General features: G+C 48.7%; 9 protein-coding genes across 9 annotated transcripts; 6 read left to right on the forward strand and 3 right to left on the reverse strand.

Annotated features, from left to right (window-relative positions):
• Positions 1-257: 257 nt before the first annotated feature.
• Positions 258-1,300, reverse strand: TERG_00669 (uncharacterized protein; the record flags this gene model as incomplete). Its single annotated transcript, XM_003238633.1, has 3 exons — positions 258-594; positions 664-730; positions 793-1,300. 3 exons carry the CDS (start codon positions 1,298-1,300, stop codon positions 258-260), a joined length of 912 nt encoding a protein of 303 aa, XP_003238681.1.
• Positions 1,301-2,796: 1,496 nt separating this feature from the next.
• On the forward strand, positions 2,797-4,216 carry TERG_00670 (uncharacterized protein; the record flags this gene model as incomplete). The annotated part of the gene is made up of 2 exons (XM_003238634.2): positions 2,797-3,043; positions 3,135-4,216. The coding sequence occupies 2 exons, from the start codon at positions 2,797-2,799 to the stop codon at positions 3,584-3,586; spliced, it is 699 nt and encodes a 232-aa protein (XP_003238682.1). The 3' UTR covers positions 3,587-4,216.
• Positions 4,217-5,010: 794 nt separating this feature from the next.
• Positions 5,011-6,447, forward strand: TERG_00671 (uncharacterized protein; the record flags this gene model as incomplete). Its single annotated transcript, XM_047747632.1, has 7 exons — positions 5,011-5,187; positions 5,300-5,506; positions 5,560-5,597; positions 5,670-5,810; positions 5,864-5,966; positions 6,025-6,344; positions 6,411-6,447. The coding sequence occupies 7 exons, from the start codon at positions 5,011-5,013 to the stop codon at positions 6,445-6,447; spliced, it is 1,023 nt and encodes a 340-aa protein (XP_047603594.1).
• A 443-nt stretch (positions 6,448-6,890) lies between these two features.
• On the forward strand, positions 6,891-7,220 carry TERG_11611 (uncharacterized protein; the record flags this gene model as incomplete). The annotated part of the gene is made up of 1 exon (XM_047750698.1): positions 6,891-7,220. The coding sequence occupies one exon, from the start codon at positions 6,891-6,893 to the stop codon at positions 7,218-7,220; it is 330 nt and encodes a 109-aa protein (XP_047605196.1).
• A 3,077-nt stretch (positions 7,221-10,297) lies between these two features.
• TERG_00673 (uncharacterized protein) lies at positions 10,298-11,476 on the forward strand (the record flags this gene model as incomplete). The annotated part of the gene is made up of 2 exons (XM_003238637.1): positions 10,298-10,535; positions 10,590-11,476. 2 exons carry the CDS (start codon positions 10,298-10,300, stop codon positions 11,474-11,476), a joined length of 1,125 nt encoding a protein of 374 aa, XP_003238685.1.
• Positions 11,477-12,759: 1,283 nt separating this feature from the next.
• On the forward strand, positions 12,760-14,307 carry TERG_00674 (uncharacterized protein; the record flags this gene model as incomplete). The annotated part of the gene is made up of 3 exons (XM_003238638.1): positions 12,760-12,802; positions 12,874-13,372; positions 13,434-14,307. The coding sequence occupies 3 exons, from the start codon at positions 12,760-12,762 to the stop codon at positions 14,305-14,307; spliced, it is 1,416 nt and encodes a 471-aa protein (XP_003238686.1).
• Positions 14,308-14,686: 379 nt separating this feature from the next.
• TERG_00675 (uncharacterized protein) lies at positions 14,687-16,575 on the reverse strand (the record flags this gene model as incomplete). Its single annotated transcript, XM_003238639.1, has 2 exons — positions 14,687-16,308; positions 16,404-16,575. The coding sequence occupies 2 exons, from the start codon at positions 16,573-16,575 to the stop codon at positions 14,687-14,689; spliced, it is 1,794 nt and encodes a 597-aa protein (XP_003238687.1).
• An 893-nt stretch (positions 16,576-17,468) lies between these two features.
• Positions 17,469-19,502, forward strand: TERG_00676 (rRNA-processing protein MPP10; the record flags this gene model as incomplete). The annotated part of the gene is made up of 1 exon (XM_003238640.1): positions 17,469-19,502. The coding sequence occupies one exon, from the start codon at positions 17,469-17,471 to the stop codon at positions 19,500-19,502; it is 2,034 nt and encodes a 677-aa protein (XP_003238688.1).
• Positions 19,503-19,598: 96 nt separating this feature from the next.
• On the reverse strand, positions 19,599-20,466 carry TERG_00677 (uncharacterized protein; the record flags this gene model as incomplete). Its single annotated transcript, XM_003238641.1, has 2 exons — positions 19,599-20,064; positions 20,234-20,466. The coding sequence occupies 2 exons, from the start codon at positions 20,464-20,466 to the stop codon at positions 19,599-19,601; spliced, it is 699 nt and encodes a 232-aa protein (XP_003238689.1).
• Between the last annotated feature and the right edge of the window lie 52 nt (positions 20,467-20,518).

The raw sequence follows: 20,518 nt of genomic DNA on the forward strand, positions 1-20,518 counted from the left end.
TGACGTGACGATGAGAGTTCAACCCCAGCATATCAAAACGAACAGAAAGGCGGTTAAAGAACAGCAGATAAAGATAATGTATGTGATATTAGTTGATATTTAAGAGGCGAGCTCATACAAACCTGCTAGGCAGCATATTTCATGGCCAGTCAGGGTAAATTAAGTGACATAAATTACATATTCTATATTATCAAGAAGCAACCGTCCGTTTATCGAAGGTGAAAAAGGGAGCTCTACCCCAGTTGATGAAAAATATTTTACTCCTTCTTCTTGTCCTTCGCGGGGATGGGGTTGCCCTTCTCATCTACGAGCCCCTTTTCGCGCATGACCCGCAGCGCATCGTGGAGGGGATCAAGTTCGGGGCGTGGTGCTCGGTGGGAGTCAAAGTAGCTGTCTGCCCAAGTAAAGTACTGGCCGTAGTTGACGGTGAAGTAGAGATGGTGGAGGGTGTGGTGGGCGGGGCTGTTGATGTATTTTTCGAGCCAATGGCCAGATATCATGTCGCCGTCGTGGATGAAGATTGTCCAGATCTGTACCAGAATGAACATGGTCATATAGAGGTACTTTTGCACGGGGCAGACAAAAACGAAGACACTAAAGTAAAATTGTTAGAGAAACAGATAATAATTGGGCCTGGTTGGTTGGGCAATGGTGGTAACTTACTGGTATGGCAGCGACTGAACGTATCCGTCGAGAGGGTGGAAGGCGAGAGCAGCCCATGGAGTCGGCACTAGTCAACCAATGTTAGTCAAATCTACCCCGTGCACATCTACATCATGTAGGGAGCCATACTGATCCATTTGTGATGTGGTTTGTGGATGTATTTGTAGACGCTGGGGTGGTGCTCGAGTCTGTGAATCCAGTAGATCAAGAAGTCGTTCCAGATCATGAACAGCACAACCGAGATACCCATCCACGCCCATCCATAGTCGTCTACTCTAGTATACAAGAGGCTCTTTCCGCGCACTTCGGCCAGGAAAAAGGGGAGTGTGAAGATGTTGATCCAAGGTATGGCCATCATCGAAGACACTATCTCCTGTCGGACCTGGTTCTTGAGGAAGCGCGGATGGTATTCGAGCCGCCGGTCGAAGATGAAGTAGTATGAAAACGAGCTAAAGATCCAATATAGTAGCGAAGCACCGAGCTGTGTGATTACCAAGATCGAGATGCATTGTCGGAGGATGCTGTCTCGCGGCCATGCTGACACTGGCTGTGAGGATGCGGTGCCGTCGGCCGGGACGAAGTAGGCGTACGCTTTATCGAGGACCAGGGGATCCAGGAGATCGAGAGCCACATCCATGGTTAATCTGCGGTAGGATTGTTTGTAGACGGGTTGCTGTGACGTGTTTTGTGCCCTTTAAAGGCTCTTCAGAAGAATTTATTGTCGTATTCTAGGGGGCGGATCTGTGAGATTTTTTTTTTCTCTCTTTTCTTTTAACGAATTGTTTCTCTGCGCCGTGGCAACGCAATCAATTAAACCGATTTTGCTCGGGAAATGCAAAAGGAGTGTGATGCTGTCTGTTTCGAAAAGCCCGAGAAACGTAAGGAGCGTAATGGGTACACAGGGCGGGTGAGTTGCAGTGACAGGCCCGGACACAGCCAGGATGGCGGGTTTAAATGTTGTTGGCTGGCGCAAAGGAAGGCCGCCGGCTAGCTGGATACGCCGGATCACACCACCTTCAGCGTGTTATCGATTTCCCGCAGTTCTCCAACTGGTCCCTCGTATCCTTATTAATTCCACCGCAGGAGTACACTGATTCGAAGGGGATAACAAATTAGTCTATTGAGGATGTCAGGGATAGTTGCGGAGCGAAGCAGCTGGTACAATTTAATCGTAGCAAGTTGATATGCGGAATCGACTAGATCTTGACCTATACTAAGGCTTAGCCACATAGCCAGGTATGGGGAAAGCTGCAACTCAAGTATAATCAACCTTCATCTTTATCACCCTTGATATTTCCTTCCATTTTTATCCAAAATTATCTTCTTCTACGTGTTATCAACATTAGCGGACTAAATGAGCTATCCAGTCAAAACTCGTATTCAACTTGTCCGAGATAATTCCACTTAGCCAGTTATAATAAAGGCCCTTCTTATAATAAATACTTTACCATCGTACCTAAGTAGAGCTAAGAGGAAGTCTAAGTAAAAGAGGCCTCTAGAGCAGATAGCTCCGGAGGTGCGTGCAGAGGCTTCAGGGGTAAGAAAGAGGCTGGAAAGGGGAAGTGCCTTTGAGTAAAAAGGTGCTTAAGTAAGCCAATGAAAATGCATGGAAGGAAACTTAATAACTAAAGTTTTTGTTTTGTCCAATAGTAGCTCTTAATATTCAGAGTAATAAAATTTATCCAATTAGGACTGATGGTCTAGTTAGTCCGCTGTACAAAAAGCGGCGAAGGATGGCAGAACGTGTTACTCGCTTACATAATATCCAAACCTCGAAAAGGAAAAAAATCGAAAAAAAAAAAAAAAAGAACAAAAAACAACCAAAAGCTGCGACTTTTTGCTGTTGAGACCAGCTTTTCTATGCTGAAAGTCCCTATATTTCATTTGTCACGGTCGAATGTGGGCTGTGCTGTAGCATGAGGCTTGCTACGTCTGCTAATTCCTCGCGATTCCCGATCTTTCGATTTGCTTGACGAGAACCATAGGGAAGACGGACCGTCTGTGAAGCATCGAACATATCTGCTGCAAACGTCGAACAGTTAGCAATTACGTAGCAGACAAAAAGATGTCCCGGTCAGCGAGTGACGCAACTCGGTTCACTGCACCGGACCCTACGCTTACTCGAAATCCTCGATGTCTTCCCCCGCTTCGTCGTCGAAATGGTCTGGTCTGAAGGTCAGGTCCTCGCAGCCGTCACAACCATCTCCCGGCCAGGGAACACAAGAGACTCCCAGAGAGAAGGTTGAGCGGCTACGGGCCCAGGCTCGCGCCAATCGCATTGCACAGTCGTTTTCTCCAATGGATAAGATAGTAAATAGCGGAAGGACGTGGGCGGATCGTTTTCACAGGGGGGCGGTTTACTCGCTTATTGCTGCCTCTGGTATGGATAAGCTGATCTCTTGTCATTGTCCTCGCACTGGGGAAATGGCCTGCTTGATAGACTGATATACTGACCTGCTATGTGTATTCAGGAATCGCTGGAGTTTTGACCATTTATTCAATGGCATCGTTGATCTTGCACAACCGGCGGCAGCGGGAACTATTTATCGAAAAGGAATTGGAGAGTCTCTTAGATGCTAGAAAGGCATATGTTTCCGGAACTGCGACCGCACAACAGATCGAGCTGCTACGGAAAGAAAAGGCTGCGGACGAGGAGAAGCGGATGCGGGATGAAGCGAAGAAGCAGACCATGTTTTATAAGGCCCGGAGCTGGCTCTTCGATGGCCCAGATGCCATAACGACCACCAGCTCAGACACCGAACCACACACCCAGTCACAACAAATATCCGATCTAAACACAGCCCAGACAGCACCTGCTACGCCCGCCCTGCCTACAGAACCTCAAGGGGGCGAAACAGCCAACCCTAACTCCTCGAACTCGAGTTGGTCAAGTTGGATACGCTGGGGAGGGACCAGTAAATAAAGAGGCCTTCCTCCGGGTTTTCTTTCGCCATTGTCACCCTTTTCGACTTTATATTCCTCGGAACCCTAGTTGCTCCCTACCAGAGTATATCTTAAACATTCTCCTGTGTATAATAACGAAACCGTCTACTTTTTGTTTCCATTGCTCCACCCTGGGTCGGGTTTGGCAACGGTACACAAGCTGGCTGTACGATGTGCTAGAGTGTGAAATATTAATATTCTCTTCTTAGCCTACTATTGGACTCTTTCTGGTGCTTGGTTGCATTGCATGGACAGCATAGCTTTTGAATTGTTATTACTCTGGTTAAAACCGTGCTTTGATGCGCACATATTGCTAGGATGTTCTTACGGAAGATCAGCTTTAGTTGCAATTAATCTTGACATTCTACTTATTTCCAGGGCTCCTCTTGGTTACGCAGCTGGTGACTTCACTGCTACATATATCAGAATACTTGATATATTCTCCATACTCCATACATCACCCCATACAACCATACGAATCAGCTCGACAGCCCCATGACGGATGACCAGCTGCATAAAAACGGCTTCCACTTGATACGTACATCCCCGTCGATATATGAACACCAGACTTGACGTGGCAAGGCCTTTCAACTGCAGCCACGCCTATCATTGTGTCATGTCAACTCCCTAGCGTCCATAACTAAACTCCCGCCGTCTAACTAGCTAGCAGGCAACTTCGGCCCGGCCCGAGAAGAACTCAGTCTGGCTGCAGGCCAACTGGATGGTTAACTCGTCATCGAACGGGCGACTCCTGAGGCCAGCATCCCCTTCTGCTCGGTGTTGTCGATGTGCTGGACTCGCCTGCGCTGCGCCAGAGTCGATCGCCATGTTCACAACCAGCCATCCTGCGGCTGCGTCCCGGGACCGTGGAAAAGGGCCCAAAGGGTCGACCCGACGCTGTGGGCAGGGAAACGCTTAATAATTGGCTCGTCCACCGGCGAGAAAAGACCAAAGACAATTTCAAGATGCGCTCTTCATGCACTCGTCTGGACCCATCGGTTGGCCCCCTTGCAAAATGCAGAGAGACGGCTTGGGAGGCTGCGTGCTGCGAGCAACAAACCCGCATGATATGGCTCCTGGTGGCGTTGCTGTCCTTTGATGCACCTTGCGTCCTGCCGCTGCCGCCGCCGCTGCTGCTTGCGATGGTTCATATCAGACAGTTGTCTGTATGTGTGTCACTGAATAAAGAGGCAGATATAATAACACTGCCCGATCATCCTCGCTTGACTCCATATAACTTATTTCCCCCCTACTTCGCTTTCCTCTTCCCTGGTCTGCTTGCTCCTGAAGTTACTTTTTCCTTCCTTTTCCTGTCTCCTCTAGTTATTCTAGAAGAGAAAGCTTCATCTCGCTTATTTAGCAAGCTGTTCACCGTTATTTAAGCATCATTTTACATAACTTGAAATGGCGGCTGAGGCAGACGGTCGATCAGACGGATGCTCCCAGTCGACCATCGAGGCAGACGCCAATGCTGAACAAACGTCAACAGTCGCCACTGACTTCGCTTCAGTCGTTTCCACGATCCCAAACTTCGTCTATGAGAACGGACGGCGCTATCAAGGCTACTGTGTAGATCAATACGTGCGTTATTCCCATGTCAACTGGCGTTCCATACATGATGTCCCTGGCTGGATATAGTTACATGACTAGATCATCGCTGACTAGTCAAACGCTCTTATTGGGATACCTTCAGTTCCTCCCGAACGATGAAAGGGAACAGGAACGTCTAGATTTTCTTCACCAAATCTTCCGGTTAACCCTCGATGGCGAGCTGTGTTTTACCAAACTCGACAATCCTGAACGCATACTCGACATTGGCACAGGGACAGGGATATGGGCCATCGAAAGCAAGTCAAGTCCCGTCACCTTCATCTACCTGACCGGGTTGAATAAGGGGGTAGTCTATCAAGTCTAACCCTGAGTTCAGTGGCAGAGTTATACCCTTCAGCCCAGGTTATTGGGACGGATATATCTCCCATCCAACCGAGTTGGTGAGTTGAAGACGGAACCCCTTTAAATACCCTCCCGGCTTCCGGAGCATAAGGGCTGATGTCTATCCGCAGGCGACCCGACAATGTTGAATTCATGATGGACGATGCCGAGCAGGACTGGACTTTCCCCGAGTCCTCATTTGATTTCATCCACATCCGTACGCTTGGGGGAAGTGTATTAGACTGGCCACGGCTAATGGGGCAATGTTACAAGTAAGAAGAGTCACATCCGTCCAGCCTTTGTCAGTTCTAACTCGACTGCTTAGACGACTAAAACCTGGTGGCCGGATAGAAGTATCAGAAGCTCGTGCTCACTTTTGTTGTGATGATGATACATTCCCCGAAGATTCGAAGACTAGACATTGGCTTGTATGTCTTTTTCTTTGTCATTATATCCGTTGACCTTTTTAATTAACCTCTCTGATAGAACGAATTTGATCGCATCTCCCACTCCTGCGGGCGTGAATTTGATGTATTCCCATTTTTTGCCGGCTGGCTTCGAGATGGAGGGTTCATCGAAGTCGAGGAGATGGAAAAAGTCATGCCCCTGGGAACCTGGCCCAAGGACAAGAAGCTGAAGATGAGGGGCCGCTATTTCATGGCACAGTTCCTGGGCCATGCGATGGAGTCCTATAGCACGTCGCTGTTCACTCGCGTTGGCGGCTGGAGTGCCGATGACCTCTGGAAGCTCCTCAATAATGTGACTGAGGAGGTCAGGTCTAATAAGATGCATATATATTCCCACTTGTATGTTCATCTCCGTCTCCTAGCCCCTCATGAAGCGCTCGTTATATTAACCCGTCTTCTGTCTAGTTCATTTGCTATTGCAAAGAAACCAGAGCGAACTTGAATTTGTCTCGCATTCGTAGTCATTTGGAGTGGCTTCCTCATCATCTCGTTTATCTCCCCTATACCTCATTAACGACTCCATCTTCAGTGTAACCCTAACCACAATTACGACCCCTTTCTTTGGTTTTCATTCTTCATCAATTAGCGTATGGGGCTTGTCTTAGTGTATATTTAAAGGGGCGCCCATAAATGTTATTGATTTTGCTTTCAACGTCGCATCGTCAGCTTCTATAAAACACCGTTCTATAGCATACGTCTGCCCCTGCACCCATCTTTAGTTAGTAGCCCCCCTATCTTTTCCCCATATAGACTAAGCAATCCTATACCGATGAACGAACATATGACGCTACTTCATCCAGAGAGCCAACGACCATATCGGGACCCATCTTCTGGCACACGGCCTGATCTCCAAACCCGTACTGGCACCAGCACACGCGGCAGCCGATGTTCTTTGCAAACTGGATATCCGCCGCCGTATCCCCGATAACTAGCACTTTACCAACATCGAGGTCGGTAATCCCATACCGGCTCTTGAGCGTGGGTATCAGTATATCCGTAAAATTAGCCGGGTCAGGCTTCTTCTTTGCTCCAGGAGTGCTATCCCCTATTATCAAATCCTCGGGCACGTATCCCCCCATACCGTTCCGTTCCAGCGCCGTCTTCACAGCACCAACTCCCTTATTGCTAACAATGGACATCGGTATGCCGGATTCTTTGAGGGTTTGTAGCAGTTTCTGGGCTCCTGGGAAGGCTTTTATGAGTTTTTGGCCGTGAGTGGCATAAACCTCTCGATACTTGGCTGTCCATTCATCCGCTACTGCCGTGTAGGCTTCGATATTGGGATGTAGAGACCGGAATGTGTCTGACAGGCCTGTCCCACGGGAGATCAGAGAGTGGATGTCTGACCGAAGCGGGACATGGGCCGGAAGTAAAGCCTCGAAGGTGAGTTTGATAGATTGTTCAATCGACTCATGGGTGTCGACCAGCGTCCCGTCGAAGTCGAAGATTACCAGGCTGGTCATACTGTTTTAGGATGTACAGACAGTTATCTCTTTTGAGTTAACGGAGTGTGCCTTTCTTCCTTAATGATCAACAGACCGAGTTTGTGCGAGTTGGGGTGGTGGTGATTCGACACAGTTAGTAGTGGAATTGGCGGCGCCGAAGCGAAGAGGAAATAAAACTCCGGAGTTTGACTTGAAGCCCCTTGATCCCTGTCCTGGCCAGTTATGTATGCACCCAAGGCCAGTCATATTTGGTCGTCGTCATCAGCGTCAAAAAAAAAAAAAAAAAAAAAAAAAAAAAAAAAAAAAAAAAAAAAAAAAAAAAAATCATCCCCATCTCGAGTCAGTGAGACAGTCAAGATATTGGCATCAGGGCCTCAGACACAGCGATGAGAATAATTTCTTTCCCGTACAGCCGACAAAACTGGTTAAGGGGTTTGACGCAGAGATCGAATAGTTTCGACCGCTCGCCATGAGTTAGTTTTATCACGGAGTCACAGGGCGTCGTGTCTAACTAAAGACAACTCCCGGGCTTAAATTCGAGGGCTGATATCTACGATGATATCAAGCAAGAATAATTACATCCCTAAAAGGCCCGTAAACGTCACTTCACAGGCTGATTGACCGGTGACATGACCCAGAAAGGCATCTAAGTGCGTGCTCGACAAACACCCTCCATATCTAATTATCCTGCAGACCCTACGTTGACCAGGAATGCAGGAATGCAGGAATCCCGTAACCCCTAGAAAGGGAGAGGATAGACGTCAGTGAAGAACTATTCGGAGGAGCCGGGAGGGGAGTTGTTCATATATTTTTAGAAGAACAGGATGCATCCCCCCTCCAACACACACACATCAGGGAGAATGACAGCATGGGAAAGCGTCCGAATGTACTCCGTAGTTATATAAAGTAACTCCGTCTCGATCATCTTCGGGGACGGACTCTGCTAGTCGGCTCACTCCGGGAAAAATTTCGAGCTTCCTTGGATAGTATGAACGGCGATTATCATTTCGTCTTCCCTCGTCATTGGAGTTGCAGATCCAAACACATCACATATCATCAGACTCTCGTAACATAAAAACCGTATGGCTAATCCCGAGGCTTAGCGAGTGACAATCGCTGCTGTCAATGCTACCTCGAACATGACAGGCGCTGATGGTGTGCAGAGCGCATGGCCAACGAGCGTCTCTTGCGTGCAGGTCCGTCTGTTGATGCCGAACGAGTCGACGCCTCCTGTAGACAGCACCCCTGGCATGGCTGCTAGATATCTTCATGGACTACAATGGTCTCATGGTCTCAGCCTGGCTGGTCTAGAAATGCGGAGTGGCCTGGTCGATCGCCTTCATCCGCTCATATTAGCTGTGCCGTCCCATATCCAATCGAATTGGCCTCGTCTCCAGGATAGCGCATGGAAGAGACGGCCATTCTGAGCAAGAATCTGCGGTTCTCATCTCCCTCTGGAGAGCATCCCCGACCCCGTCAATGATAATGCCACCTCGCCGGCTCTCTTTCTCGCAGTGTCTTCCTTCAAGCGAGTCATCGACCGGCGTCTCATCATCTCGAAAAGAGTCGGCCGTTAACTAATTAGCTAACTTAACTCACGGAGTAGCTAAAAAGGAGAGAAGCGAACACTCGCCTCCACCCGGTCTGACCATGAACCAGACATCAAAGAATCTCTCGATAGAAGCTGGTTGGCGATGGTGATTGGGCCGTCGCCTGTCTGTCCCGTCCCTTCGCGACTCCAGAACAACGGGGAATTTGATAGGAGCTGATCAGCCACGTCTTGAAACAGCAGACGGACGTGCCTCGGGTCAACGCTGGTGTCGACTGGCCGTATCCCTGAAGAGACATCCCTGCTGGGCCAGGGAAGAAGAGCTGCCGCATGAGACCAACTCGGGCCTTTTGCTATGCGGGCTCTTTTCCTGCTCTTCTGTCGTGGTGATCAACCAAATTACAGCATCCATCGTGGAGAGACCGAGCAAATGCGGATGGAGAGCGACCTTATACCACACACACTCTTTATGCCTCTGACGATCCCAAGCGCATACCCCCGGGAGCCTTACACACACACACATTCTCTCTCTCTCTCTCTCGGCCCTTTTCCCGTTTGGAACCTTTTCAACGGGTCTTTTACTACTCGCGGGGAGACGTCGCCCATGGATCGAAACAACTCTATATACGCGGGTGGGCTTTCTGGCCGGTGGACTCAAGCTTTGCCGAGCCAGTTGTGCTTCTTTAGTCCGCCATGGGGAGCGGCCTCAAGCTTTCAAGGAGCCCACGAAACAATGCTTGGTTTCAATTCAGGTATCCTCTCTACCCGCTCTGTCCCCTGGCCTAAATGGTATGACCGGGGGCGTCGAGAATCAAGTTGCAGAATGGGGGCCTCCGCTCTGCCTGCAGTCATGGCAAATGATATCCCTGGTCAGGCTATGGTACCCCAGTCCGAGTCAGTCCCTGCTGTACATACGCAATGTCCCATTCCTACACTTTGCTACTGGTTTGAAACGGACCTCCGGTTGGGTTGGTGGATGGTTAGCTGATGTAACCTTTCCTCTGATTGCACAGGGGCCTGATATGTGGACTTGCTCGGGGAGAGAGAACAGAGATGTCATATGCTATGGTTTTCATACCGTGAAAGGGGCGGATCTCTTCCCGTCCAGAAGATATATAAGCCTGCTTGTCAGCCCTTCAAGATGGAAACATTCTCGGACAGAAGAGAAAAAATCAACTCTCAATCAGCCCATAGATTCCCAGTGAATCTTCTACCTTTCTTTTTATTTTCTTTTTTGAATCACTACCGTTCTTGTCCATACTTTTTTACCGATTATTTTCTTCTCCAATTCAGTCAACATGCAAGTCATCGTTGCTCTCGCCGCCCTCAGCTCTCTTGCTGCTCCAGCCCTTGGCTTCTCCATTCCCCGTGGTGTCCCAGTCAGCCAGTCCATGATCGATGTCAAGCTCAGCGCTACCGGTAACTCCATGGTCAAGGCCACCATCACCAACAATGGCAACCGTGCTTTGAACCTCCTGAAATTCCATACCATCATGGACTCCAACCCAACCCGCAAGGTCTCCATTGAGTCCGAGGGTAAGTGATAATACCGAAGACTCCACCGGGAATTGACTGCTAACATTTTCATAGATGGTAAGGAGATCCAGTTCACCGGAATGATGCCAACATACAAGGAGAAGGACCTCAAGCCAAGCTACTTCATCTCCCTCCCACCAAAGGGAACCGTTGAGCACTCCTTTGACATTGCCAGAACCCACGACCTTTCCCGTGGCGGCAAGTTCACCCTCAAGGCTGAGGGAATGGTCCCAATTGCAGAGGAGAACGGCACCGAAATCACCGGTGCTGCTAAGTACCACTCCAACGAGCTCCATATGACGATCGACGGCGAGAAGGCCGCCTCTGTCGAGAACGCCTTTGGCATTGTCAAGCGTGGACCTCGCTCTAGAATCACTAAGCGCACCAGCATCGACATGCAGTCCTGCGGCAACAGCCAGGAGCTCCAGGCTTTGACTGCTGCCCTCAAGGCCTCTGCTCAGCTCTCCAGCATGTCTGCCCAGGCCGTCAGCCAGAACCAGGACAAGTACATGGAGTACTTCAAGGACCCTCAGTACATGCAGACCGTTCAGAGCCGCTTCCAGGCCGTTGCTCAGGAGTCTAGCTCCACCACCGGTGGTGGCACTACCTACCACTGCTCCGACACCATGGGTGGCTGCGAGGAAGGTGTCCTCGCCTACACTCTCCCATCCCAGAACGAGGTCTTCAACTGCCCAATCTACTACAGCGATCTCCCACCACTCAGCAACGAGTGCCACGCTCAGGACCAGGCTACCACCACCCTCCATGAGCTCACCCACAACCCTGCTGTCCAGGAGCCATTCTGCGAGGACAACGGCTACGGATATGAGCGTGCCACCGCCCTCTCTGCTGAGAAGGCCGTCCAGAACGCTGACAGCTACGCTCTCTTCGCCAACGGTAGGCTCAATCCAATTCTACCGATGCTTATAGATCCTGACTAACGTTGAATATAGCTATCTACGTTGGCTGCTAAACGATTCCTTCCAGTCGTTCGTTTTGGAGCAAGAAGTTGAAGCGGTACATATATTTTATCATTCTTTTACTCCATGAGGCGATTTTAATCATGACTGCTGGATTGCCAGTCTACCTTTCACGCCTCTTGGGACCTATCGTTTCCCTCCATGTAAATACAATTACATTCTACATATATACTTAGAAACTGTGCATATCAAATTGGACGTTTCAAGCAAGCAGCTCTGTTCCATCGCTAAATTAGATATGAAGTTCCTGCTTTAACCCTTAACTGAAATATTTTACGCTCGTCCATCCAGATTTAGCCAGAGTTTCTGGGATCAGGGGTTATGATGTATATTATTAGGCGATTTCTGTCATGAGCTTGAAGTGAAGCAGGAAGTTGGGCTTCAACTTGATGTCTCAACTTCCTACCATTGTCGATTTAGCTCGAAACGCGATGTCACGATCTGCTATCGCTAACTGCTGTCAAAGCATATATTCTTACCTAGCTTACTCGTTTCGTTCTCCTTTACCTGCTGATTGCATCGAATTCAACAGAGTGGTATCCTTTCCTTCTGTAAATCCCATCAAGTAATATTCACACACTACATGCAAGCCCCCGTACATCAAATAATGTATCTTCCACGGGGTGATTGCTAGGCAATCTGTGGGTCTCAGTAACTGATATGAGGCAGGGCAGTCGTGCAGATATGCTCCCTAAACCTCGGGGATAATCTTACTGTCTCAATAGGCTACTGTGATCTGCACCAGTATGGTCACTGTGGCGAGTCGATGGTCCTGGGGCATATCCAGTCTATCTTGGACAGTCCTGAATGGTCACAGCTTAGATCGAAGGTGGTCTTGGCTTTGGAGGCCATAGCTGTGTCTAAGAATTTTCGGGAGGATGGATCCTACTGCTATACTCCGAACAGCTCTTAGCTTTGATACTTCGGATGCGCCTGGCGCCGCCCTCATCTTGTTTAGCCAACAAACAATAATATAAATTGCGACGACAATGAAGCATTTTGCTGCTTTTTCTTCTGTTGTCGTCGAAGTAAAGAGTCAAGGTTTAATCACGTGATATATGCCAAGATTTCATTACCTAATCATCACCTGTATCAAATTGAAGATCGCGACAACGAGCAGCCGGGCATCAATTACACGCGAGACAGCTCCGTCACTCTTTAAATTCCTTTCGGTTGCCCCGATATAGTCATAAAAATTATTCACTGACAGATTTGTGCTCACTTTTGACGTCTATACCCTCGAGATGAATTCTTCTGCCCCGCCCGCGGCGGCAGAGTATGGCGGAGGTAAGAGGCACCTCAGTCAACTCGGCTTGCTTTTACTTATTCCATAAGATACTAAGGCTTCTGATTGCTAGATGAGGTATCTGCGATAATTCTAGATCCAGGATACGCTTCGACGCGTGCTGGATTCGCCGGCGAAGACACTCCAAAATCCGTCATTCCTACGCACTATGGAAAGTACTCTACGGATGCGCAAGAAAAATACGTTTACGGCGACAACATCTTTGTCTCTCCGCGCCCAGGCATCTCCGTTCACAACCCAATCAACAGAGATGGAATTGTGGAAGACTGGGAGATGGCTGAAAAGCTGTGGGAGTATTCATTCACCTCACGATTGACGAGCCGAAAACCTGAAAACCCAATGAACAATGGGCTAAATGATCCGAACCCCGAAGATTTACCTGCGGAGATGGAAGGGGTAGCGGCAGAAGAAAAACCACTGGCTGATAGCCCGCTGCTGATGACTGAGCCTGGATGGAACCCGACAAAGGCAAGAGAAAAGACGATTGAAATCGCAATGGAAAATTGGGGGACACCAGCCTTTTACCTCTCTAGGAATGGGCCATTAGCCAGGTTCGTACACTTCTTTGCCCAATTCTCTATCGCTCTATGGTAAACTGACGGGTATGTATAGTTTTGCCGCTGGAAAAGCTACCGCGCTGGTAGTTGATGTTGGTGCCAGTAATATCTCCGTGACCCCGGTCCATGATGGCTTGGTTCTCAAGCGCGGAGTACAGCATTCCCAACTTGCCGGTGACTTCGTCTCATCTCAGATCCGAGCCCTTCTCAAATCAAGTACACCGCCAGTTAACTTGACACCCCATTACCTAATTTCTTCCAAGGCTGCAGTCGATGCTGGCCAACCCGCTCAAGCGGTATACAAGGATCTACCCGAGAACAAACTCCCAGGCCCTTCATACCGCCGGCTGATAGAGGACCGAACACTTTCAGAGTTCAAAGAGTGTGTAGTGCAGGTTTGGCCAGGGCCTGGTGCCCTATCCGCCCAAGGCCCCAATGGCACCTCCAACGAGGAGCTAGCAAAAGCCATTCCAATGCGTTCATTTGAATTCCCAGACGGCTTTAATCAGCTTTTCGGCCCTGAAAGATATCGTGTTGCTGAGAGCCTATTTGACGCTAAGGCTGCTTTGCCTGATCCAGATTCCGAGTTCCCTTCACCAACAGCCAACCAGACAATACCAGAATTGGTCCGGATTGCCCTCAACCAAGTTGATGTTGACATTAGGCCAACTCTACTTGCGAATGTAGTGGTTACTGGAGCAGGCAGTTTGCTTTACGGCTTCACTGATCGGTTGAACTATGAGCTCACAAATATGTACCCTAGTCCGAGAGTTAGAATATCTGCTCCTGGAAACACTGCAGAGAGAAAGTTTGGTTCCTGGATAGGTGGAAGTATTGTGGCCAGTCTGGGAACATTCCATCAGATGTGGATTTCGAAGAAGGAATATGACGAACATGGCCCAAATATTGTGGAAAAGCGATGCAAGTGAGGCATCGCCTACGCCATGTCCTTGGAGATAATGCCATACGGCATATCTTTCGAGCTCGAATTCCCATACAGAGGTATTCTGCTTCTTCGCTTGGGGGCCCCTTAAAAGTTCTTACCAGTGCCGATTGCTATGAAAAGTTGCGACTCCATGAGCTTATGTCCCCGCTTAAAATGGCAATTCGAAGTCCACTCCTACCTCCAGGAACAAAAAAATGTATTGGTGGTTAATTAATAATTAAGCCGAAAGGGGGTGCTATAAAATCAGTGTCTCTAGGGCGGCTGTGCTGATAGATTATGCGGACATGGAATCCTTCCCAGGGGTCTGTTCTAACAATATGATTTATGTATTTCAACGAATCCGAAACTTAAGTCTATTTCAACTATTCTCTTCTCTCCGCTGCAGTATCGTGAGCCTGCCCTTCATAAACATCGCTATCAGGGGACCCTTCTAACTCCTTAACGAGCAAATCGGCGTCTCGCTTCCCTCGCTCTGCATCCACGAGCATCATAAGCGGCAATGGTATTATGACGAGCAGAGCTAGGAAGAAAAACGCTGGACGAATTTCTCCGTATCGGTCAGTAATGGCTCCTACGATGGCAGGACCGAAGAAGCTTGAGCCTTTATCTGTGATAGCGTAAAGTGCGTAAAACGAAGCCTCAAAGCCGTGGGGGATAAGTTCGCCGAAGAAACTGCGGCAGTAGGAAGAGAGGCCACCTATGACGAGTCCGTAAATGGCACCAAGGGGGTACATTTCCCAGGGTTGCTGGAGGCCGAGAACACCCAGTCTTCGAATGGGAGGGAAGAAGCCTAGGAGACCATATAGAGGTATAATCTCAAATATACAAATGCAGGCAATGATGGTCTGTGAAGGGCGAAGTCCCATGAGGCGAGAGACGTAGCTCCAGTAAAATGCACCACAGACACCTGAGATCATAGTGATGACGTTAATCATACCTAGAGCAGCTAGTTCCATTTTAAGCTGAGTCTTCGCAAATAAGACTGCAGTACCACTGACAGTTGCAATTCCATCGGATAGTAAGAACCAGGCGGCCAAAAATAAGACAACATCTTTTAATCGACGAGCTCTCATGGCTGTCCTGCCCAAGGACTTCCATGCAAATAAGACGTAGTCAACCCATGGCCAGCTGCTGTCCTTTCTTGTGACATGCTCCGGGAGCGGAGGGCCGGGTCTAGGACGCAGCCATAAGCCAGCTGGGATGGTGAATATAAACCACCAGAGTCCAATCAGGAACAGGACAAGCCGGAGAGAGAAAGTCGTAGAGTTAGTGGCTAGGACCAGAAGGATACAGCAAATCTGAACCAGTACAGCAGCTGTATACCCAATTCCAATTCCGTTGGAAGATATTTTGGATGACAATTCTAAGGCTGCCGAGACTGATGGCGCAGCCGGCGCACTCTGTGTAGTGTCTCCCTGAGAAGAATGTTGCTCTGTGGATGCTGACAAGTCTCCATGGACTTCTGGGCTAGAGTCAGAGTAAGCAGGCGCGTCTGCCTTGTACCCTCGGATGGATGGATGGTTACGAACAAGGAGCGGTAGGAAGGAATTCAGGAGTACAAAGGATCCGCCAAAGCCGGTATTGGCAACAACAGCTAGGAAGGCAGCCAGCATGTATAAGCGTGAGGAGAGTGGGAAGAAGAGCATCATGGCAATAGATCCTACTATAGCGAATATAAGCAGGAAAGTCTTGCGGTAGGCACCATGATCTGCAGCTGCTGAAATGGATATAATGATGAGAGATTGGATCAAGACGCTGGCTGAGAAGGTATACATGGCAAAGCTGGCGGTGTTGACTTCAAATCCTAGGACGTAGACCAGACACTGGTTGCTCGCAGGCACTGCATTAAGCGCAGAGACAGCTGTTGTGGCGTTAGCGGTGGCATTGGTGTGCTTCCATGTCGAAGTACAGGGAGTAGTCTTGTCGGAGACCAACACTCCTTGGTCTCTAGTCATTTGTTCGAGTGCAAGGGGAAGAAAGGAGCCTGTCAGCCGTCGGTTAGATATCATCAGTCAACCAGTTGCTGAATGTTCAGAGTAGCTGTAGGCTGCAGCTGTAGCTATGCGGGCAACGACGTACCCATGGCACACACGACGAAAACTTCAGCTGCCCATCCATAGCAGTACCAGCCTGCTAGTTCCTTTTTGCTTGTAGGCCGAGTGTCCTCTTGGGGGTGGGCTTCAGTTTGCGATGGGAGTAAAGGAGCGCTTCCACCCCCGTCCTCCATCTCGGAGACGGCGGAGCTCGACATCAGAGCAGGATGGTATCTGCGTATTGAGGGAGACGGAGCGAGACGAGAGGTCACGGTGCTTCACGCCCTGCTGTGAAGCTGCATGGTTGATGTGTATGTGTAGGCCGATGTCCCAGACTCAAAGATGAGTCTTTTGAGGTTGTAGCGGTAGAGGTGAAGCTGGAGAAGCTTACAGCCGCTGGAGTCGATAGCGGGCGCCACGTGAGACCTTGTCTTAGTTAAAGCCAGCTGAAGCTCCAGTTAAAGACCCATCCAAGTTAGTTAAAGCTTCCGTTAAAGGCTGCTGAAACTGGGCGGCCTCAGTTAAAGCTTTAGTTAAGAGATCTAGTTAAAGCCAGGTAAACACTTAGCTAAAGGCTTAGTTAAAGACACGATGATCCTGGTTGAAGCAGGAGCCATAACAATCTCCTATCTTCACCTCCCACCCTCCGCTACCTTTCCTCTTCTTACCACCCTCTTGCTCGTTTCCTCGCTCCTCACCATCTCTACTCTTTACTGTTTACTTTCTTCTTCTTCTTCTTCTTTTCTTTTCTTCTGTTTGGCTTTTGCTTCTTCGATGAACATTCACGTGATTGAGGCTCCACTTAAACTTATCGAAGCTTCGACTTTGAACATTTTTTATGCAGAGACAAATTTCATCGGGATAAGGAAGATTTCGACCCGAGGGATGGCAGGTTGCAGAGAGTGGTTTTGAGGCGCACGGGGATTTGTCACTTACATCTTGCGCTCTACTTCTGGGTATTGTGAAAAATATACCGGATCTCAAGCGTTAGGTGAAGTTGCGTGGGATCGCACCCAGAGAGACGAATTGAGGAACTGCCATTGGACTCGAATTCGATATTGATACAACGAAACTATCTATCTTCCGCTACCCCCTTTAGATACAGCTAGAAATGTCTTCCCAGAATGATGCAGCTACCAGTACGGCGGCCCTTCCAATGTCCAATCCAGAAGCTTTTTTAAAGCCTTCCCCAGTTCTATATTCTGGATCAGTTGCTGCAGCAAAGGGATATCTTGACTCTCTTACACAGGACTTGAAAAAAGAGCAGCGTGAACAAAAACGGAAGCAGCGTACCACAGTCCCCCAAGTCCATCAGCTCCATGTTAACGGGTTCAACCACAATCAGATATGGGAGCAAGCGAAGCGCATCCTGGATTCAGCGTTGACAATATCTTCCCGGGACTTGGACAGGTTCAATGAACGAAATACAGCGTTATCCAGACCTTCCAAACAGAAATTTCCCGAGGATGACGAGAGTATGTTGGACGAGGTGGAAGACGATGAGGAAATGGAGGACGACGAAGACAACGAAGACAATGAAGAAATGCTAGACTTGGAAGATGAGGAAGAAGTCGATTTTGCCGAGGACTATGGTGAATCATTACCAGAGGAAGAGAAAGAAGAGGATGAGGAGGAGGAAGAAAAAGAAGACGGAACTTTGGACGGAGATGAGCCCCCGCGTCCCGATAAAAAGAAGAAAATCGATCCCCATGGCCTGAACGATGACTTCTTCTCATTAGAAGAATTCAACAAACAGTCAACCTTCTTTGAAAACCGGGATTCCAGGCGCCCGCACACCGATGCTGACAGCGACGAGGAGGATATAGACTGGGATGCAGATCCCCTCGCACTACCAGATATACCAGACAAGAGAACCGTGGACGAAGTCGAAAATGACGAAGATGAAGATGATATAGACGAGGACGAGTTGGATCTTGATATGGAAATACCCGACGCCAATTTCGAAGAAGGAGATGAAGATGAAGATGGTGATATGGGTCTGAAAGATGACCCCCGGAACGCTAAATATGAAGACTTCTTCGATCCTCCGCCGAATGCTAAGAAATCCAAATCAAAACAGACAAAGCAAACTCAAGAAGATATAGATGCGGACATTGATCGAGCAATGGCAAACGTACGGCGAGATTTGTTTGATGATGATGAAATGAGCGGGGAAGACGATGCTATGGAAGGCGAACAGTCAAAAAACATGTCCAGCCATGAAAAAAGACGAGCACAGATCGCAGATGAGATACGACGGCTAGAAGCTGCCAATGTCGCAAAGAAAGACTGGACGCTGATGGGAGAAGCTCAGAGCAATGCCAGACCAATCAACTCACTAATCGAAGAAGATTTGGACTTTGAGCGAGTTGGCAAGCCAGTGCCCATCATCACGACCGAGGTCAGCAACGATATCGAATCACTCATCAAACGCAGGATCATTACTAAGGAGTTTGATGATATTATCCGTCGTCGACCACTTGCTATTGGCGAACAGGGCGGAACCACTAAGCGGAAGTTTGAGCTGGACGAGACGAAACCTCAGCATAGTCTGGCGGAGCTATATGAGCAGGACCATCTACGTGCCACCGACCCGGGATTCATCGACAAGGGAGCTGAAAAGCTACGGAAAGAGCACAACGAGGTTATTCAGCTATGGGAGGAGATTAGCTCTCAGCTAGACACCCTATCAAACTGGCACTTCAAGCCCAAAAGGCCTCAGGTTGACCTTAATGTGGTATCTAATGTTGATACTATCACTATGGAAGATGCTCAGCCAACTACCCGTGGTGAATCCGGTATTGCGTCTGGAAACATGGCTCCTCATGAGATATATAACCCAAGTGAAACCAGAATGGCCGGAGAGATCAAGTTGAAGAGTGGTGTATCGTTGGCTAAGGACGAACTGGACAAGGAGACTAAGCTACGACATCGTCGCCGCCGTGAGGCACAGAAGAAGAGAAAGAGAGAATCCCAAGCAGCTGCCAGCAAGCCTGACAGTGCTTCATCGCAGAAGAAAGAGTTGGTCTCGAACTTGAAGAAGGGAGGCGTCAAAGTCATTGGCAAGGGAGGCAATTTGACTGACGTCCAGGGGAACAAAATCCAGGACACTGCCTCCACGGGCCGTGAGAACCTTAAGCTGTGAATAGATTAAATAAAAATCACCTGTACCTGCATACCGTCGGCGTTGGAAGAGGTTTAGAAAATAAAAGAATCAAAGGTTTTGAATATTCAAACGTTCTCAAGGCTTTTCCATTCGTTGTCTAAGAATATACAAAAATATCCTCTCCTGTTTACAGAAGTCCCGGTCAACTCCCTCCGTCACCTCCACGACATCAAATTTCTTCTTCATCTGCTTGACAAACCGCATATCGGCCTTACGCCGTTTCTTAAAGCAGAAATAACACACTACATCCTCTTCGTCCAGCAGCGCCTCTAGAGTCAGCAGCAGTAATGGGAATGCTGGCTCAAAGTACACACAATCCGCTGCAAGAATCACTTTGGCCCGGGGTAAAGCACGAACAGCGCCTTCGTCACCCCAGTCGAGCAAGGCAGCGTGAACCGAGCCGTTAAGCCCGTTTAGTTCGATGTTCTGTTTCATGAGCTCGAACATCGCCATTTGGTCGGTGATGTAGATTGGTGAATCGACGGCACATCCTTTGGCGACAGCGAGGCCTACAAGGCCACTTCCGCTACCTAATTCGATTCTAGCCATGGTCATTCATATGTTAGTTTCTGTCCGGGAGGTTTGGTTAATATTCAATACTTTTTTTTTTTTTTTTTTTTTTTTTTTTTTTTTTTTTTTTTTTTTTTTTTTTTCAGTTATCTCTATCAAACTTCAATCAAATCAAAGGGGATGGACGGATTGATTACTACATTGTCTTGCCCTGGAGGCCAGCGGTATGGTTCTCAATCATGTACTTCGACAAGACGACGCCTGCAGGCCATATTTGGCCGCCGCAGCCGTTTCTTAGGTCTTCTCTTAGTTGTAATGGCGGGTTGAGTATGTCGTCAAGAGAGACGGTGCTGGTGCCTGCACATTGAATCTCTCTGGGTGGGACGAGAGAGTCTAGAACTGGCGCAGACGCCAGCTCGGCGATATCACCCATGAGAACAGAAGAATTTAGCAACTGCTTTAGTGAGTTTGGTGGTTATTATCGA

Source organism: Trichophyton rubrum, assembly GCF_000151425.1.
Source record: "Trichophyton rubrum CBS 118892 genomic scaffold supercont2.1, whole genome shotgun sequence".
Lineage (NCBI taxonomy): Eukaryota > Fungi > Ascomycota > Eurotiomycetes > Onygenales > Arthrodermataceae > Trichophyton > Trichophyton rubrum.